The sequence below is a fragment of the Setaria italica genome, chromosome I (assembly GCF_000263155.2).
Source record: "Setaria italica strain Yugu1 chromosome I, Setaria_italica_v2.0, whole genome shotgun sequence".
Lineage (NCBI taxonomy): Eukaryota > Viridiplantae > Streptophyta > Magnoliopsida > Poales > Poaceae > Setaria > Setaria italica.
Genome location: NC_028450.1, coordinates 36,601,108 through 36,620,050, shown reverse-complemented (window position 1 = coordinate 36,620,050; position 18,943 = coordinate 36,601,108). Strand labels below are relative to the sequence as shown.

Here is an 18,943-nt window from a genome sequence, read left to right as displayed (position 1 = left end):
GCGTGTAAAGCAGTCACGCGACGCGGGCGCGCCGAGCCGAGAGGGGAGGGAGCGAGTCAATCGCGACGCGCGCACTCCCCTCTGGCGTACACGACACCACGCGAGCGCCGCTGACGCCAGGGCCCCGCCCCGCAGCAAGAACCGGGAAAAAGAACGCCGCCCACGCCCGCCCCAGTACCCGAGCACTAGCGGCGGCAAGGCAACAAGTCTAGGGGGGAGAGAGGGAGGAGTAGTAGGCGGAAACGAAGCAACGGAAGCGTAAGCGTTAGGAGACGGGCGCCGAGGGAAGGAGGCAAGCGGAGGCCCCGCGCTCCGATCACACCAAACGCTTCGTGCTGCTGCCCCCGCCGTGATCCCAGGGCGGCGGGCCGATCTCACCGCGGCCGCGGAGGCGAGCTTTTTAGGCGCGCCACCGCCGTCCGACGCCGCGATCCAGATCCAGGTACCCCCTCCGTGGACAGCCCCCGCGCCTCTCTTCACCCCTCCCGTCGGCGACGGCCTCGTCCCCGGCCCCCTGAGACGCCACCGGCGTGGAGTGGAGATCCGATCCGTGTGAACCCGAGTGATCGTAGGCACACCGATTGCTCGGTTTCTCCGCAGAATCTCGCCCCCTTTGTTCGTTGTGAGCTCTGGAAGTCGAATATTCGTCGCTCTCCCAATCCATCCAGTTGGCTGCTTGTTTGCTGCGTTGCTGGAGTTCGTACTGATATATATGTGGTTTGGTTTATATTTCCAATTTTATGTGGCGCTCAACTGAGTCCGCACGGCCCTCGTTTAGTCCGCCGCTGGCTTTGTACCAGAGAAATGCGCTGCGAATTTGATGCGAAGGCATCTCTGTGAATTCTAACCTCTATCTATGTACTGTTTATGGCAGCGTGGGGGGTTCGTGCCACTTTATCTGTATACACGGAATCAGTGATCGATCAGAGTAATACGAAGAGGGAGGGCCTGATCGTTTGATCTGCTCTAGTAGAGAATGTCAGGTATGGGCGTATGGCCAGGTGCCCGTTGCTATATGCATGTAGTTTTCATGAATCCATCATGCAATGCAGGTGCAGCTAATGTTCTGGGGGCTTGCCATTCTCTGTTGCAGAGGGAAATGTGGATGGCATCGAGATAGCAATTAGTAATGATGAGAGGAGGGACAGAGCAGATGTCGAGATCTCAGAGGACGAGCCGAGGCACACAAAAATACGGTTGCTGAGGAAGAAAGCGCTGCATGCATCGACAAGGCTGACACACTCGCTGAAGAAGAGGGGGAAGAGGAAAGTGGACTGCAGAGTACAAAGGATAGCGATAGAGGATGTCAGGGATGCTGAGGAAGAGCAGGCGGTGAGCTCGTTTCGGGAGGTTTTGTTTGCTAGGGGCTTGTTGCCAGTCAAGCATGATGACTACCATATGATGCTTAGGTTGGTATCTGTGGAAATACAATCATATTGTTGGTTTCAGCTGTGACATACCAGTTAGTGATTTTTCACTGTGGCCAATCTGTGGTGCAGATTTTTAAAAGCAAGGAAGTTCGACCTTGAGAAGGCAGCACAGATGTGGGCAGACATGCTGCACTGGAGAAAGGAGTTCGGGACAGACACAATTTTTGAAGTAGGATGCTGTCCATTGTAAAAATTTGATCTCAGAATTATATTAAATTTTACAGATATTTAGATGCATAGCTGTATGTTTTCTAAGTTTTTCCAGCATATGATTCTGCAATACTATGTTATTCATACTAACGGCAGCTAATTCATATACTCCTTGAAGGATTTTGAATTCCACGAGCTAGAGGAGGTCCTGCAATACTATCCCCATGGTTATCATGGGGTTGACAAGGAAGGAAGGCCAGTATACATTGAGTTGCTTGGGAAAGTAGAACCCAACAAGCTTGTACAAATTACATCAGTGGAGCGCTACATTAAGTATCATGTGCAAGAGTTCGAGAGAGCTTTCCGTGAGAAATTTCCTGCATGCTCAATTGCTGCCAAAAGGCACATAGATACCACAACTACAATATTGGATGTCCATGGCGTGGTACGTTCATTGCCTTAACTGTTCTTTTAACCTCTAACTGTTTTACTTTACAATAGTATCCCAGTAAATTATTTTTTTTTGTTTATAATCTATTTCAACATGTTTGTTAGTCTTGCCAGATATTTCTCTAGTTCAGATATCAGGATGCAGAATAGTTCGATTTTGCCTTCAGTTACAATTCTGAGACAAACATGCAATCCTCAGTCACAATTCTTGGGATATATGTTGGCATGGAAATGCATCAATTGTGATAAAACATCCCTGTAATTTGTTTGGCTTTATGTTTGGTGCAAAATTGACCCTGGATTGAAAGCTGTCCAACTTTTGTGGGTTTTTCAATCTCCATAGCGTATATCACCATAGATGTCTATAGTATCAAGCCTACCCTTTTCGAGAAAAAATGGTGCAGTAGATTTGTTTCTAATAAATTGGTTGACATTTTCAAATGCTTGGGGTATAAATCCACGAATGAAAAAAAATTGGTAGAGCAGCAGGTTAAGTTCCTTTGTACTACTGATGCCGACAGAACTGCATTAATTCATTAGCTCTGTTACTTCATTCCTTATACGTTTGGCATATCTGAATCTATGATATTTTTTGGTAAAGAACCTTTTCTTGTTTAGCATCTTTGTGCTGTATGCACAATGTTTAAGATTTCTATTTTCTTTTTATGTTCCCTGTGATATAGGGCTGGAAGAATTTTAGCAAGATTGCGAGGGATCTGGTGCGTTGTATGCAAAAAATAGATGGTGACTATTATCCTGAGGTTAGCCATAATAGCAAGACGATTAAATATAGAACGTCTGAGACCATTCTGATTACCAAGCATGTCACAAAATTATGCAGACACTACACCAAATGTTTATTGTAAATGCTGGACCTGGTTTCAAGCTGATCTGGAGTACTGTGAAGGGACTTCTTGACCCCAAGACATCATCTAAAATCCATGTACTGATTTTGCAACCATTCGTAGTTCACTATCCATGTTTGTCTTTGTGTGGCTTCATACCGACTCTTTGATTTCAGGTTCTAGGAACAAAATATCAAAGCAGACTTCTTGAAGCTATTGATGCAAGGTTGGTGATTGCTTCTTTAAAGATTGTTTTATTGGTGAACCTCTATGCAAAGCTTAAGCAAAATGTATCTGCAGCCAATTACCTGAATACTTCGGTGGATCATGCTCATGTCCTAACCACGGAGGGTGCCTGAGGTCCAACAAAGGCCCCTGGAGCGATCCTTCAATCATGAAGGTAAATTCATGAATCTTCTGATGCCCTCGTACTGTATCGTAGTCTCCTAGTTCTTATGGTACATGAATAGATTTAACTTATCTGTCACTGCTTCTGATGACCTTATTTTCTATTTTAGCTTGTACATAGCATGGAGTCATTGAGGGAAATTGGGCAAGTATCTGATATAGAGGAAACAATTACAGGCTCTGTCAGATTGCGTGCTCTCAAGGCAAGTTTACCTATCATGAAGTCTCATATTGCTCAATAAGCCATTCTATTCTTCAATTTTGACATTGGATGTGGTTCTCCTGCTTCTTTCAGTTACCAGAACGAATTAGTGACACATCAAATGCTGAATCAGGTTCAGACATTGACGATCTTGGATCCCCTGTGGCTCCTGAAGATGTTGAATATCCTAGTTTGGCACCAGTTCGTGAGGAAGTAAAGTCTTGCTCAGTTCTACCACTTTTTCTTTAAAAAAAATCCAACCGATTTCTTGTGTTTACCTTGAACTATGTAGCTTTTAGCTTGGACATTTAGACTGAGAAAAGAAAACATCTGATTTTTTTTTCCTTTGGGCACATGCCTCCATATTAGCATGTTGTACAACTTTCTAGTTCATCTCTGAGTGTTGACCTTGTAGGTGAGGGAATCAGGATCTACAACTTACAGTGGTTCTGATGGCACATCTCATATGGCGGATAAAGTTGTAGGATCCAACCAAAGATACAACACTGCTGGAAATGAAGCTAGACAGTTCAATACTGAACAACGTTCCTTCGTAAATGGGGCTTTACCTGCACCAGGTATACATTCACAATATACACGATTGGGTTAAGCTATAAAAACGATGTCATATGCTATGATTTCTTCAAATCAGCTGTCTCACAGTGATGGCCAGTTGTCTGATGCTTAAAGTTATGGATTCAAACCAGCAGGTCGGCGTGTCCCGAACAATGGTGGGGGCAATGCTGATGATGGGATCTTGAAACATTTATCAAGAAAAGTTGTTGCTGTATTTCTTAAAGTACTCTCTCTTTTGCGGTTTTTCATTCGTCGGCGACAACACTTGGAAAACGTTCATCCGCATGCTACAACCGTGCCCCGTAATCAGGCAGATCTTCAGATTATTAGGGAAGATCGTGTGAATCCTTGCCTTGAGCGTCTTGATCGACTTGAGTCAGTGTTTAATCAGCTGAGCAGAAAGCCTCCAGAGCTTCCTCAGGACAAGGATCAGGCCATACAAGATTCTTTTGACAGGATAAAGTCCATTGAGTTTGATCTGGAGAAGACAAAGAAGGTAAACTTATGTTTTAAGGACCTTATGGTGCTTAGACTTGCTTTTGGCTTTAGCCTTGATGGCTATAGCTCCATCTTACCTTTTGTAGCACATCTTTTATTACAGACAAAATCTCGGACAGTGCGAATTGAACTTGTATATGACAGTTGCTTTTACAAATTTATTAAAAATCTGCCAGTTTGTGATGTTAAAATTGACATGAAAGGCTGAAACGTTATTACTCATAGTACAAACATAACTGCAGGGAACATGCTGGTTTAAGCTTAAGTCCTTTGTTGGGTCCCACTTGATATATCTTTAGGACAACTTTGTGGGAACCACAAGTTAATATTTGATTAGCACCTGTTGAAACACATTTTCTGATGATCTCGAGACTTCCATTGTGTATATATCTTATATCCTGCTATTGTTCCAGAATGCCAGTGTGTAGTGAGGGTAGGTCTTTGCTATAGTGCAATGTGCATACTGGTTATTCTTCATCAGATACCTATTCATTATTTGTTCTGGATCTAACTGATAGCTTATTTTTCTTTGTTCTCGTATTTCAAGTGAACTTGTACTCAGGTGATCTTTTTTTTTTCCTGGTCTGTGCCTCCAGGTATTGCATGCAACAGTTATCAAACAAATGCAGATGGCTGAGACCTTGGAAGCTGTGAAGGAGTCTGATCTTAGGGTAAGTATAACATAATCACATACTTTCATTATCCTGCTCACATTTGAGTATTCTTCAAATCCATATAATGCAGTTTAATTTGAGTTTGATAGAGCACTAATGTCTGAAAGTGACACAACCATAGCATGTGTATCTATGCATGGTTTACATTTCTTTTTCTGCCTGAATTATAGCATATAAAATAGATGGTTTTGGGACCATCCTGCAGATTATAATTGTACTTGTCTGCACTAATCTGTTTTTGTTCGCATTTTTTTGGTGCAGAGGAGGAAATTTTGTACATAATACACCTAATTGCAATTGTACAGAAACAAGAAACAAGTTGGTTACTTACTAATATCTGATACCCGACAGAATCAAACCACATTGCTTTGTACATGGCTGCCCTGGCCTACAGAGATGAGCAAATAGCAATGGCATCTTAGCCTCAATAACAACAGATAGTTGTCGACCTGTACACTGAGGAGATGGTCAAAAACAGCATCCTGGAAAATGCCCAAACACCGTCCAGTTTTATAGAGCAAAAGGAATTATAAAAGAGCATTGCACAGCTTATGCCCTCACCATGCTTCTGTATATGCTCCTTTGAGCGTTGGCCCTCCTGATCTGCCATATGTATTCCAATGCTCAGTGCATTTTCTCCTCTCATTTTTCGGAACAGTTAGTTTCACTTATAATTCAATCCATTTTTTGGTTGATTACTTAATACACCTATCAAACTTCATGATTCAACTTGGTGGTGTTAACCGGGATCAAGTGAGAACAAGTTTGAACTTATTTCCGCCATGCCCAATGGTCAAGTTTTTGCAAGTTTGCATTTATACACCGTCAGCATATCGAGGAATGATGCTCATCAGCATCATGAGCTGTCTGGCAGTCGAAGATGCATCCACTGAGCTGTCAAGGAGACCACAGCCAGATGCCAGCTGGGAGGCGTCATATTCTGGCAGAACAGAAGTCCTGGGCAGCGAGGACGAGGATGGGTGAGCCGTGAGCATGCGAGAGCGCACATGTCCGCGAGGAAAGGGTGGCGGAAAGGTCCAACTCTGAGCATTTGAACCTGTCGATGATGAGAGAATTTGTGTAATTTTGACTTTGCCCTCTGACCCAGGATGTACCAGTGCCCCATTGATTGTGACACTTCCGTAAGATAAATGTTTGCAGCTGCAAATCATCCTTGCCTTAACTGCCCCCTTTTGACTAGGAAAAAGATTTTTATTTATATATGCTCCACTCGCAGGTCTGGTACTCCGTCAATCTCGAGTAATCTTTACTTCAAAAAAAAAAATCTCGAGTAATCTACTGATCTGCTCGACTCAAGGTGAGGTTTACACCATCACCACTTTCGCCCCATCAGCAAACTGCTGCGTACCGTTCACTGGGTTTTACTCGAGTATTAGTAAACGCAGTAGCAGGTAGGCATCCTCCAAAAAGAAGCATCATCGTTGTTCGTCAAGACTTTCCTCGAGCTCTTCCCCCGTTCCCTCCAAGCCCAGCTAGTCCCAACTCCCAGCGTCACCGACTCACCGTCAGCCAGGGAGAAACAGAGGGACGGACGCGAACCCACCGAACAAACCGCGTCGCGCCCCTTCTAATCCTGCCTGCCCTGTCGCGACTCTCTGGCTCGGTGGCCCCCTCCAAGCTCCGCTCCAACCTCCAAGCTCTGCTCCCTGTCCATCTCCACCACCCCACGACACTAAAATTTAGTTGGAGCAGTAACACCTGGGCTTGAGCTTGCAAGCACCACCACCGCGAACGTCGTGGCGCGCATGTGGGCGGCCTCTACATCCCGCGTCCCACCTCCACCGCCTTCGTCGTCGGCCTAGATCCATCCAACAAGCTCACGACCTCCATTCCCCCGGAGGCCACCATCCTCCCGCGGACAAAGCCTCAGCGCCAGCGAGTTCCTGTTTGCGGTGGGGAGAGAGGCGCCGCGATGGCTGCGGACCGCGGCCTCCTCCTTCTGCTCCTCTCTGCCGCCGCCATTGCCGGGGTGGCCTCCGCCGCTGGTCCTTTCTTGTCCGGTGAGCGCGAGCGTGTTTCTTGCTGACGCTTTTGCTTTTCCGTCCCGTAGCTGCATCTCCTGATGGTGGGTTGGTTTTGTGTGAATGCTGGCTAGCAGATGGCGTGTTCCAGGTGAGCGCCGGATCTACTGGGAGGAGCTTGCTGCAGGCCAAGAAGAGTACGTTTCCATGCCTTTCTTGCTCGTTTCCATCGCACAACGCGTGATTGATTCGAGTCGAGGTTACCCTGGGGTGGTAAGGTAGGAGGGGTTCGATCTGAAATTGGGAGCGGCGCCGTTAGATGTACTAGTTTTTAGATTGTTTGAGCTTCGCGCTAATCCTCAACATTCCCTGCGCAAATCAAATCGGCATCCATTAATATAAGCTAGTTCAGGAAATCTTAGGCACAAGTAAGTGGCAATCAAAGCAGTCATCTAGGTAGCTCTTGCTAGGTTGCAAATCCCAGCCTTATGGGCAAATGGCGTTATCTGGTTAAGCTGAAAAAGGAAAGAGAAAGTCTCAAGTCTGTCCTTGATGTGAAGCATTTGAAAGAAAGAAGGGCAGAATGGACACTTGACAACTAAGGATTGAATGGCGCCTCTGAGGAAAAAAAAAAGGGAGTAAATCATACATAGAACAACTCTGAACAACACATCAAATTAATTAGTTTAAGAGGATGCCATACAGCATTGGCACATGCAAGTGATGGTGATGGTCTGACGGGGAAGGGGTGCATTGATCTTGGCTTAGAATATGACGGTGTGAGTGCTGTTCACTTTCTCCGGTGAGACCATGAGGGCAGCATGCAGGCTTGTCAACTTGGTTGCAGGAGGCATCTTGATCTTTCATTGACAGGATCACCTTGAAAACAACAGGAGATGCACCACATTTAGACACTCAGGAATCAGGATCAATCTCTTTGTGGTGACGAAAGGTGCATATATGCCTATATGGTTATAGCGTTGAGAGGGGTTGAGAGGGGGCGTGGGGCTTCTTGACTTGGAGAACAAAAGGAAAGCTGGCAATTGAATTTATGATCCTGTCACTCGGGAGTATTGCAAGGGATTGTCTTTTTAAATGAAAAAAATTGCCAAACACTAGGATTCAGGAGCAGTCAAAACGTTATTACCTGAACTTTACTTGCTGATGCTTTATACTAGGATGCTTTCACTAGACAATTTCAATTTATATCCATGTATATTCATCCCCAGTCCTTACCATGATACCAATAGAGGTCCTGAAATGAATGAAGCATATCACCAAGCTTGTGCCCTGTGATGGTGAAGCAGGAACACCTTTTCTTGTACAGCTGAACTGTTTAGATAGGAAAAAAATGTTAATTGCAACAAATATGTTAACATGATGAGCCCAACTTATCATCTAATGTATTCTGCCCCTGACACACCTCTAGTCATGTTCAATACTTTCAGTACTTGGATCTTAATTTTTTATTTATTCTTACCTGTGCTTATCAGATTGTGCCATGAACTTTGAGTTTCAAAACTACACGATCATCACAAGCAAGTGCAAAGGGCCAAAATTTCCTGCCGACCAATGCTGTGGTGCTTTCAAGGAATTCGCATGTCCGTTCCGTGATTACATCAATGAAGACAGCAGCGACTGTTCTTCGGCAATGTTCAGCTACATCAACCTCTATGGCAAGTACCCACCAGGCCTGTTTGCCAACATGTGCCGTGAGGGAAAGAAGGGGCTTGCCTGCACAGATGCCCAGAGCAGCATCGCTGCGAATGGTGTCCAACGAGCTCAAAGCAGCTCTCTTGTTTTGGTTACGCTCGTTTGTGGATTGGTAGCATTGTTGTTCCATTGAATGATGATGCCTTCAGTTTCGCCAAAAATGGTGTTTTTGTAACTGATGAGGCTCAAGTTCATTCTCTGTGCCTTGTGGTGCTAAAATTGTGGGCGGGTCTGAGAATTTCTTCCTTTTATGTGTAAAAATCTTTCCTAATGTAATTTATGACAGATTGCATATTCTATGGGCTTCACACCTGTCGTCTGTCGATGCCGAATTAGAGCTTTGGGACTCAATTCACTATACCATTGTATTGTGACTGTTGCATTAAATTAAATTGAATTCATACCATTCATTCATGCGTATGATTGTACCTGTGAATATTTTTTTATCAGAGAAACAAATTGACCATTCACCAGCTTACTGTATGTTCCTCTGCAAAACGTTGCACTTGTAACAAACTATTGTTGCCATCTTGTAATGCTGATGTAGTCAGATAACGTTGGATTTCTTGTGGCTTAACTTTATTATATGTAAATAAGTTGTCAAAGGTTGTTTAGCTCTTCCTGGGTTCGGTTGTTTTTGTCTTCTGTTATCTCATTGTAGGCCACACGCGCGCTTGGTCTAATGCACGATGTATTTTGGTCCATGTACGACCACTTCTATCTATAAAATTTGACACGAAAAGCTTTTGCGTGTTTGGAAAATATCGTCAAAGCTCAGGAGTTTAAATAAATTTTAAGAAATCCGCTGCAACTGTAACTGGCAATTGGCAACCAGCTAGCTAGCACGAGAAGAAAGCGACCCCAAACCGCTTGGTCAAGAACTCAAGATATCGCCGAGACGCGTCGACCAACACACGAGAGTTAAGAGCTTGCGAAACGCCACAAGCGAAGGCGTCCAGCATCCCGCGTTCCACCTCTAATCCTCTATCACCGTCATCGACGTCGGCCTAGCTCCGCCAAGCTCCCGAGCTCCATTCCCTCGAGGCCACTACCCTCCGGCAGCCCCGCTGGTAGAGTCTCACGGTCGGCGGCGGCGGCAGCGAGTTCTGCTTCCGGTGGGAGGACGCGTGGGCGATGGCGGTGGCGTGCGGGCGCCTTCTCCTCTTCCTCCTCTCGGCCGCCGCCCTGGCAGGGGTCGCCTCTGCCGCTGGCCCTTTCTTGTCCGGTGAGTGCGTGCCGGTGTTTCTTGCTGCCAATTTTGCATTTTTCCGTTTGTAACTCTTGCTCGTGCTTGGTGTGCAGACGGCGTGTTCCAGGTGAGCGCCGGATCCACTGGGAGGAGCTTGTTGCAGGCCAGGAAGGGTATGTTTCCTTCTCTTTCTTGCTCAATTCCTCCACCATATAATCCGTGATTGATTCGAGATGGGGTTTGGTCCGAAATTGAGGTAGGATGACCTGACCTGTCAAGCGCTAACCACCCTCCCCATTTCCTGCGCAAGGTAAATCAGCTCCCGCGAGTAGGAGAAACTAGCTCAGGAAATCTTAGGCGTAAGTGATTGGCGGTTAAGTCGTCATACAGATACACTCGGTTGCTTACCCAACCTCTCAAGCGACGGTGTTTTAAGCTGAAAAGGAAAACCCATCCTTGCTGTGAAGTATTTGAGGGAAGCAAACAGAAAATTGAAGACACCAAGTTTTCAGCCAACTACATTTGATAAATGCAAAGGGGAAACTGACTCTTGACAATTCAAGGTTCGATGCTGCTGTGCTATCGAAAATGAAATAGATGGTAGAAAGTCATATATACAACACCTGCATTTTTATCTCTAGCAGATGAGGCAGTTGAGCGTCATGGTAAGAGATCTGAAGACAAGGAGTGCATTGATCTCGACATGGAAAATCTCAGCGTGCAGCTGAACGGTGCCATTCGCCACTGTTTTGGGGTTGGTTTAGGGCAAGAGCGAGATGCACATGCCCCTGCTGACTTGGTAATAGGGGGCCATCTCATATTCTCATCAACTGGAATCACCTCGAAAAGAATAGAGCATGCACCATATTGAGAAATTAGGGGCGAAAATTAGCTAATGTGAAATAGCAAATCTCTTCTAGGAACTGAAAGTCAGTGAGGTTGTTTGGTCCTTGCAATAATCTGCAGATGGATCAAGTTCTTCAAGGCAGTCCATGATTGTATGTTTTCGTAACATTAATGCAAACATCAATGCAGTGAGCAATACATATGTATCGTTGATATTGAGTAGTACCTAGTAACATCAAGCTGAGTAGCTGACCCTATCTTTTCATTCTGATGTATTTCTGTCTAATTGACCTCTAAGTCATGTTATATGCTTTCTTTTCAGAAGAAGAAAATCGTGTTCTGTACTTTTTGGTACCTCGGTCTGACATATTTTTTTTCATTCCTACCTATGCTTATCAGATTGCCCAGTGAATTTTGAGTTCCAAAACTACACAATCATCACAAGCAAGTGCAAAGGGCCAAAATTTCCTGCCAAACAATGCTGTGCCGCTCTCAAGGAATTCGCATGCCCATTTTATATGTACCTCAATGATGACAGCAGCAGCTGCGCAACAACAATGTTCACCTACATCAACCTCTATGGCAAGTACCCACCAGGGCTGTTCTCCAGCGAGTGCAAGGAAGGCAAGTTGGGGCTTTCGTGCGCAGATGTCCCTCAGAGAGACATTACCACTGCAAACGGTGGACAACACGCTCAAAGCAGCTTGCTTGCATGGATTACTGTCTTGAGTGTGGTAGTAGCGTTGTTGTTCCACTGAACGATAACTCCTTTCATTTCCCTCAAAGATAGGGTGTTGCAACTGATGAGGCTTGAGTTTGATCATGGCGCCTTATGGTGCTCATCGTGAGTCCGTTGCCACGTTCTTCCTTTTATGTGTAAAATCTCTTGTAATGTAATTTACTACTTGTTGTGTATTATCTGGAATTAGATTTGTCAAAGTTGGTGTTCAGCTCAAACTCAACTCAACCCAACAGTATCATTGTATTGTCATATCAATTATCATTCATATGAATAGTGGCCTATTTTTGTTTGGTAAGAGGAGCAAGGAATCCATGGTTCACCAGCTTCTGTTCCTCTGTTAACATCTTATATTATCAGCAAGTGACTCTACAGGAAGTATGACCTATTCTGTTTGGCAAGAAAACGGTGCAGAGAAATGCGGTGGTTTTCCACCTACAGTCACAATCACAACACCGTAATCTTTCCGGGTGTTCTCGTATCAGATAGAGCGATAAAAAAGGCATTTTTTTTCCTTTCTGTTCAGCAAGGCTTGGGCCCAAAGTGTCCTCGAATCCTTATCCGTTCAGTTCAGAGTCAAAGAATTTCACAGGAAGATGCTTCCAATTTTATAGTTTTTCAGTGGCTTGCTAGACCATTTCATGATCGTGAACACACTCATCACTCTAATTTTTTCTCGGATTAGCATAAATATACCAAAGACTCTGGTTTATTGCAAATACTTGCGCGCGAATGTTAACCGACTCTTATCTCGTCTAACCCACTGCGATCGCGGCAACAGTCAACAGGAAGCAGCGACGACAAAAACAGATCAGTAACGAGATAGGTCTCGGTAAAATAATTTCCAACGAGACAAAAATTATATGAAAGAATTAGAGCAGCTTTGAGTGAGAAGCCAGACATAAGCGAATTTTTTTGTTTTAACCCTTTTTAATCTAAAATTTTAAAAACAGCCTAAGTTAAACTAAAATTCCAAGAAGTAGTCATTTTGATCGCGCCACGCCGCTTGGCGCGATTAAACCTGAGCCGCGCCAAAGCATGTGGCGCAACCGGCGCTCCACGCTGGCGCAACGCACGGGGTGGCCGAGCTGGCCAGCTGAGTCGCGTCACATGCTTGGTGCGACTCATTCGCATCAAGCAGCGTGGCGCGACTCAGCCCATTACACAACGGTCCCGCCAGCCCCTCCTTTCTTCCTTCTCACTTCCTCCCTTTCCCTCCCAGCCCTAACCCGAGCTCCCTCCCTCCCATGGCACCGCCCCCACTCCTGCCCCTCTAGATCCACTCCATCCTGTCGTATATACATCTATGGGTCCACCAGAAGGTTTGGACAGTCTTAAATATAGGGTTGGACACCGAGATGTATTTGATATGGAGACTAGGCATAGGATGGCGTAGTCTACATGGAAAAATAGGAACTAGTTGAGGATTAGAAAAAGTACTCGTAGTAATAAGAGTAGAACTCGTTTACTCGAATCCGACTAGTTTTCTTGTAACCAACCGACTTGTAACCCTACCCTCGACAATATAAGGTGAGGCAGGGACCCCCTCCAAAGCAATTCAATCCAACTAACACATAGGACGTAGGGTATTACGCTTTTCAGTGGCCCGAACCTGTCTAAATCGTGTGTCTGCATTTACCTTTGAGTTCCTGATTTCGGCAAACCCTACTAACCAAAACACTACCTCGGGCACCCCCCTCGGTAGGTTGCCGGGTTTAAACACCGACATCTGGCGCGCTAGGTAGGGGAACTCGCCAAGAATCCACTAGCGAACTCGATGACACAAAGCCATCATCAAACCAATTGTCGCGTTTAAAGCAGGCACGACGTTTGTCTTCGGCTCCTGGGTTTGCATCACAGACTGCGCTGTAAATTTCCACCACCACATTGCGTCAACCCTGGAGAAGGAGCAACAAACCATGAAGGTCCAGCGCCAAGCTCTGGAGGATCTCGTTGAGAATTTTGGCGAATTTTCAATTTCCGACCTAGTCAAAGGCTGGGGGATGAGTCCGAGTACAACTGGACTTCTTCCGCCGGTCGAATTAACCTGCACGAGCTGGCACATAAGCCATTGTACGAGTTGGACTACCACCCGAGCTGATTCCCGTTCGGACTCCGTGACACGACCACTAGTTATCAAGCCTAAAACGGATATGATCGAGGACCTCGACTACTACTCGGACCCGGACGAGGAGACTCCTTTATCAGGTCCGCAGCTGGGCCTGGTGATCACATCAACTTCCCAAGGCAGATTCGTCTACTGGCCCAACATGAAGCCACCTGCTCTTGCAAAAAACAACGATTCGCACCTCATCGTCTATCTCAACACTCTCCCATACTAGGAGGAAGCTCCTCTGTCGCCCATCTATGCACCACGGAGGTCATCACTTCAAGCTCGGGAAGCTACTCTCCGGAACGAGAACTCTTCACCCTCATTATTGGACAAGAGGACGAAGAAGAAGAAGAACAATGGGACAGAAACCCACAACATGAGCGTCACCCAGATGACGTCTCACTGGATGAACTCACTGCCAATGTTGTGAGAGAAGAGACCGAAGCTCAAAGATACTGAACTCACTCACCCGATTCGAACGGGAAACGAAGGGAAATTGCTCCGGGAAGGTAACTCCCCTACTCTAACCAATTAGTTTTTCTCGATTTCGTCAATTTAGTTGGATTTGAGGTGGTTAGGTTTTGTGTATGATTTGAGTTGCGTAGGTGGATTGAGCACGAATCGGCTATGATTAGGTGTGTTGTATCGTGCAAGTGGTCGATGGTAACCCCTTCCTATCGTGTAGTTTCTCTTGCGTGGTAGGATTTCGAAGTGTTAATTGTGGGTAATTTTTTTTTCAAAATTCTTCGATAATGCTTTCAAGATATATTTTTTTTATATATTTGGTAATGTAGAAGTCGTAAGGAAATAGGTGAAGGTCCATATAATTAATTTAATTTGGTGATTGTGTGTAGATGGATCATTTAATTCATTTTTTCTCGGGTGGCATGGTTGATGATAATGGAGAGTTTGTAAGAATGAGGCAACAAGTAGCAAGATTTGATAGTCCTCCAACATTTGATGATATCATTGGCCGAGTTAATTCTTTGTTCAAAGTTGGAAATGACGAAGAGGATTTAAAGATTCGTGGATGGTTTGATGCCGGTGACAAAAGATCTCACTATGTGTTGATGCCTCTTGCATATGATGATGATCGGTTATTTTACAAAGAGTTGGTGAAAGGTTCTCAAATTGCTTGTACCGAGTTAATTGTTGAGTTAATTGTTGATGTTTTTCCTCAGTGTATGCCTCTACATAGCGATGAGCCTATCGAACAATTAACTCAGGAAGATGTGTTACCGGCCAATGAGGTTGATGAGGAAGAGGATGATGAAGAGTCATGCTAGGCCACGCGGTGCAGCTCCTATGTGAGCCGTGCCAAGTGAGACTCCCACCAGTATCACCAGTATTTATTTTCGACTCAACGTGTCGCGCCAAGGACCTTGACACGGCTAACTGAAGAGTCACGGTAAGCCACCCAGCGCGACACCTTGTGAAGAAAATGACTACCGGGAATACTGGTGGGAGTTTCCTTTGGCGCGGCTCGCAAGGTGTGGCGTCGTGCGGCCTGGCGCGACTCCTGTATTAGTCGTGCCATAGGAACCTCCCACCAGTATTCCCGGTAGTTATTTTCCTCACAAGTGGTCGCGCCAGGAGGCCTTGCGCGACTAACTTTTTCACTTCGCTTCGACAAATCACTTCGCTCCTATACTTCTACACTAGAGTCTTGACATTTCACACAAGATACATAGTACAAACACATTTAGTTCATGAAATAGTTCATTTAAGGGATATGCACATCACTTAACATTGCACACATCAACACGAAGTCCATCACAAATACAATCACGTTAACATAGGACAACCATGAAATAATCCAAACACATTTAGTCCATAAAATAGGACCATGAAATAGTCCAAACACATTTAGTTCATCAAGCCCATGACATTTAGTTCGTTCTACTACATAAATAAGCCTAAACGATGAGTTTAGCCACTAGAACATGATCGATGCGGAGTGTATGGCTTCTTCGTCGCACGATGACGGCCCGGGTTGGTGGGAGGGGGGGGACGTTGACACTACCAGCATCTGTGCGATCCCGTCCCCATGCCTCCCTCTTAGGTGGTGGACTACCTTGTGTCGGGGTCGAAGCGCCTTGTAGTTGAGAGGGGCCAACCTCCTCTTGGCTGTACGTTGGGTCATCGTCCTCCGAGTTCGTAGTGTCATCAAAATCATTGGCACTATCTAGTTCAGGGGCACCTTGAGGGGAACCAATAACAGGCGTCGCTCTGTGACCACGTCTTCCTTATAAAATGGCAACCATGGAAAATTTAAATGTTGGCAAGATAAATGTGTCGACGTAATCCAAAACTACTATGTATGTCCTCACACCTCTAGATGTTACCCGACTTGTGCTCCTTGCCATGCTTGCACCTCTAGATGTTACCCGACTTGTGCTCCTTGCCATGCTTGAGGACGCACGATGCCTCGATGCTAAAGGTCCAACCTCATCAACGGCAGGTGCCGGTGCCGGTGCCGCAAAGCAATTCATCTTGAAGGCCATTTTCCTACATCCCATCTAAGCCTCTGCACACATAAAAAAATAAAACATTTGCTCAAGACACAACCACCTTCACATAGACACACAAGTGACAAGGAAAAAAATGAACCTGCAAGAACCCCCTCAATACACTAGCCTCCTCCGAAGATCCTATTGGAACACTCAAAGCTTGTCCAACCCCATTAGCAAACCTTCCAAGTTGTTGACCCTGAACAAATTTGAATATATCATTATTAAAATAAAATGAATTGAACCAAAGATCCGTTGCATATGAACTTACAATGTAATTCTCAAAAGGACCACGTTCCAGCTGCCTACCACTTCTTGTGACTTCATCATACTTCGGGAAAACATCTTCCAAATCCAAAGGTAGGTCCTCAATTTTGGCAGCATCCATTGCAACCTTGAGCTTCAAGCGTGTGTTTTGTTTCAGCTAGTCCAAATATTGATTGAACGGTCCATCATGGTGTACAACCCCGCCATAATCCCTGTTGTTTGCTCGTAAATCCCATGCGTTGATTGCGTGAGTGTGCTTCTCCTCCCAATTCTTGGCACCCCTTTGCTTGCAATGATCGACTCTACATTTATTTAGTAAACCAACAAGGTTAGATGGTTACAAATTAATCAATTTCAAGGATATTTACGGGAAAAAATACGTACCGGTGCAGGTCTTGGCCTGTGTTGTTATACTCTGGAGGGTAAGTTTGAAGTTTTCCAAATTGCCCAATCACCCTATTTGGAAGATGGTACTCGACAATATAGAAGCAAATTAGGGGGCAAACAGAACGTCGGTATTCTTCGTCGATCTTACACATAGGACTAAGCTCCATCTCTTCAACCTCATTCCTACTATACGACTGCCAAGTTACTATACGACTGCCAAGTTACTATCCATGGCATTCTAGCTTATCTATTGGAAGGCGCTCCCACATCCACAATTGGAGAAAGTAGGCATACCCACCAAGATTAGAATTAGCCTCGGTCCTCCTGCTGGCATCACACATGTGACGATACAACCATGCAAGAGTTGCAATCCCCAGCTATAAGTTCGAATGTTCTCCCACTCTTGCCCAATGATTGGTAGCCACATCTAAGAAATGGTGTTCCCGCTAGAATCGGGGAATAGGAACCCAGACACCATATGCCACAACCATGCACCGTGGTACCTAGCAACAACTCCCTTATGAGTAGTAGCGGATGGGCGATGACCAAAGTGCTGGACCAGCCAAGCTGAACTCACTCCTATAGTTTTCCTATCCTTCACGTCTTGAAGAAAATCTTCAGATCGGACTCCAAGTAACAAATGCACCGTGTCCCTCCATCCAACTAGATTTATGTTCCCAATTACCGCTCACCCGTCCACACGAAGTCCAAAAAGCATGGATATGTCCTCAAGTGTGATTATCATCTCACCGAAGGGAAGGTGGAATGTGTGTGTTTCCGACCTCCACCGGTCGACTAGCGCTGTCAGGGCAGCCCCGCCTTCACCAATGTTGTAAGCGAGAGGAAACCCACCCGTTGAAGGTACGGGCGTACCTATCATCCCACTCTAGAGGAGTGTGAGTCCGGGTTGTAAAGGGTCCAAAACCTGCAAAGAAAAATTTATTGTCAACACATCATTAATATCAATTTTCCATGACAAGATTAACTACAACTTCATAAACTTAGAGCTCACATACTTCTACATGTGCTCATCGTAGAACATCTCAAGGAGTGGATACCGCAGATGGTGCCCCATTGTTTTAAATCAAATATCAAAATAAATTTTAGAAACAAAACTTCGACCATATGGCACAATTCATAACTTCTACATTTTCATTAATATCAACCAACCTATAATCACTTTAACCAATTCATAACTTCAAAATCTAAGCATTAATTTTATATGAAAACATATGTAGTAAGCAATAAGTATTTCTAATATGCTACATCTTTGTCAGCAAATAAACTCTCCCATTACTAACTTCTAAATTTTCATGAACATTAATCAACCATTTTTGAATTATGAATACATCCCCAAAGCTACATTTCATTTATTCATGACCATCAAAATTTACACATGCGTTACAATCGATCAATGCAACGATACAACACACCTAACAATGCCCGATTCGTACTCAAACCACCATTCGAACCCAAAACCTAACCTAACCCTAGTCACTTCAAATCCTACAAAAATCACCAAATCGAGAAAAACTACTTGGTTAAAGTGGAGGAGGTACCTTCAAGGAGCAATTTACCCCCGGTTTCCCCTCGAATCTGGTGAGGAATGGGGAGGATCTAGAGGGGGAGTGGGAGGGCCGGCGCCATGGGAAGGAGAGAGGGAGCTCGGGTCGCGCAGAGGGGAAGGGAAGAAATGGGGAGTTAGAAAGAAAGGGGCTGGCGAGCTCAGCTGTTATGTGCTGAGTCGCGCCACGCCGTCTGGCGCGACTCAGTCATGGCAGCTCAGCTGATAGCACAGCCACCCCGCGCGCGCCGCGCCAGCGTGGAGGGCCGGTCGCGCCACATGCTCTAGTGCAACTTAATTATTAGTCGCGCAGGGTCCTGCGGCGCGATCAAAGGGCTACTTGTTAGAATTTTAGCTTAGCCGAGGCTGTTTTTAAAATTTTAGATTCAAAGGGTTAAAC

General features: G+C 45.2%; 3 protein-coding genes across 5 annotated transcripts; all 3 read left to right on the top strand.

Moving 5' to 3' along the window:
* The first annotated feature begins 170 nt into the window (after nucleotides 1–170).
* On the top strand, nucleotides 171–6,412 carry LOC101764103 (phosphatidylinositol/phosphatidylcholine transfer protein SFH6). 2 transcript variants are annotated; one of them, XM_012849069.2, is made up of 15 exons: nucleotides 171–442; nucleotides 875–983; nucleotides 1,094–1,409; nucleotides 1,500–1,599; nucleotides 1,759–2,025; nucleotides 2,714–2,791; nucleotides 2,872–2,973; nucleotides 3,052–3,101; nucleotides 3,176–3,275; nucleotides 3,394–3,486; nucleotides 3,579–3,698; nucleotides 3,901–4,063; nucleotides 4,196–4,557; nucleotides 5,156–5,230; nucleotides 5,495–6,412. In XM_012849069.2, exons 2-15 carry the CDS (start codon nucleotides 977–979, stop codon nucleotides 5,513–5,515), a joined length of 1,854 nt encoding a protein of 617 aa, XP_012704523.1. In that variant the 5' UTR covers nucleotides 171–442; nucleotides 875–976; the 3' UTR covers nucleotides 5,516–6,412. The 2 variants fall into 2 exon arrangements, with proteins under 2 accessions (XP_012704523.1, XP_012704519.1); XM_012849065.2 differs by having other exon boundaries at nucleotides 4,193–4,557.
* Nucleotides 6,413–6,732: 320 nt separating this feature from the next.
* LOC101763303 (GPI-anchored protein LLG1) lies at nucleotides 6,733–9,342 on the top strand. 2 transcript variants are annotated; one of them, XM_012849008.3, is made up of 3 exons: nucleotides 6,733–7,254; nucleotides 7,350–7,412; nucleotides 8,709–9,342. In XM_012849008.3, the coding sequence occupies exons 1-3, from the start codon at nucleotides 7,167–7,169 to the stop codon at nucleotides 9,059–9,061; spliced, it is 504 nt and encodes a 167-aa protein (XP_012704462.1). In that variant the 5' UTR covers nucleotides 6,733–7,166; the 3' UTR covers nucleotides 9,062–9,342. The 2 variants fall into 2 exon arrangements, with proteins under 2 accessions (XP_012704462.1, XP_004953726.1); XM_004953669.4 differs by having other exon boundaries at nucleotides 6,746–7,254; nucleotides 7,353–7,412.
* A 479-nt stretch (nucleotides 9,343–9,821) lies between these two features.
* On the top strand, nucleotides 9,822–12,002 carry LOC101763708 (GPI-anchored protein LLG1). The gene is made up of 3 exons (XM_004953670.3): nucleotides 9,822–10,153; nucleotides 10,231–10,290; nucleotides 11,363–12,002. Exons 1-3 carry the CDS (start codon nucleotides 10,063–10,065, stop codon nucleotides 11,719–11,721), a joined length of 510 nt encoding a protein of 169 aa, XP_004953727.1. The 5' UTR covers nucleotides 9,822–10,062; the 3' UTR covers nucleotides 11,722–12,002.
* Nucleotides 12,003–18,943: the final 6,941 nt, after the last annotated feature.

Bases quoted from the DNA above. Each gene is read 5' to 3' on its own strand.
- LOC101763708 (XM_004953670.3), top strand. From the start codon at position 10,063: ATGGCGGTGGCGTGCGGGCGCCTTCTCCTCTTCCTCCTCTCGGCCGCC. The intron at 10,154-10,230 runs GTGAGTGCGTGC...CTTGGTGTGCAG, and splicing joins CGCTGGCCCTTTCTTGTCCG to ACGGCGTGTTCCAGGTGAGC. The intron at 10,291-11,362 runs GTATGTTTCCTT...TATGCTTATCAG, and splicing joins CTTGTTGCAGGCCAGGAAGG to ATTGCCCAGTGAATTTTGAG.
- LOC101764103 (XM_012849065.2), top strand. The intron at 2,026-2,713 runs GTACGTTCATTG...CCTGTGATATAG, and splicing joins TATTGGATGTCCATGGCGTG to GGCTGGAAGAATTTTAGCAA. The intron at 2,974-3,051 runs GTACTGATTTTG...CTTTGATTTCAG, and splicing joins AGACATCATCTAAAATCCAT to GTTCTAGGAACAAAATATCA.
- LOC101763303 (XM_012849008.3), top strand. From the start codon at position 7,167: ATGGCTGCGGACCGCGGCCTCCTCCTTCTGCTCCTCTCTGCCGCCGCC. The intron at 7,255-7,349 runs GTGAGCGCGAGC...AATGCTGGCTAG, and splicing joins CGCTGGTCCTTTCTTGTCCG to CAGATGGCGTGTTCCAGGTG. The intron at 7,413-8,708 runs GTACGTTTCCAT...TGTGCTTATCAG, and splicing joins CTTGCTGCAGGCCAAGAAGA to ATTGTGCCATGAACTTTGAG.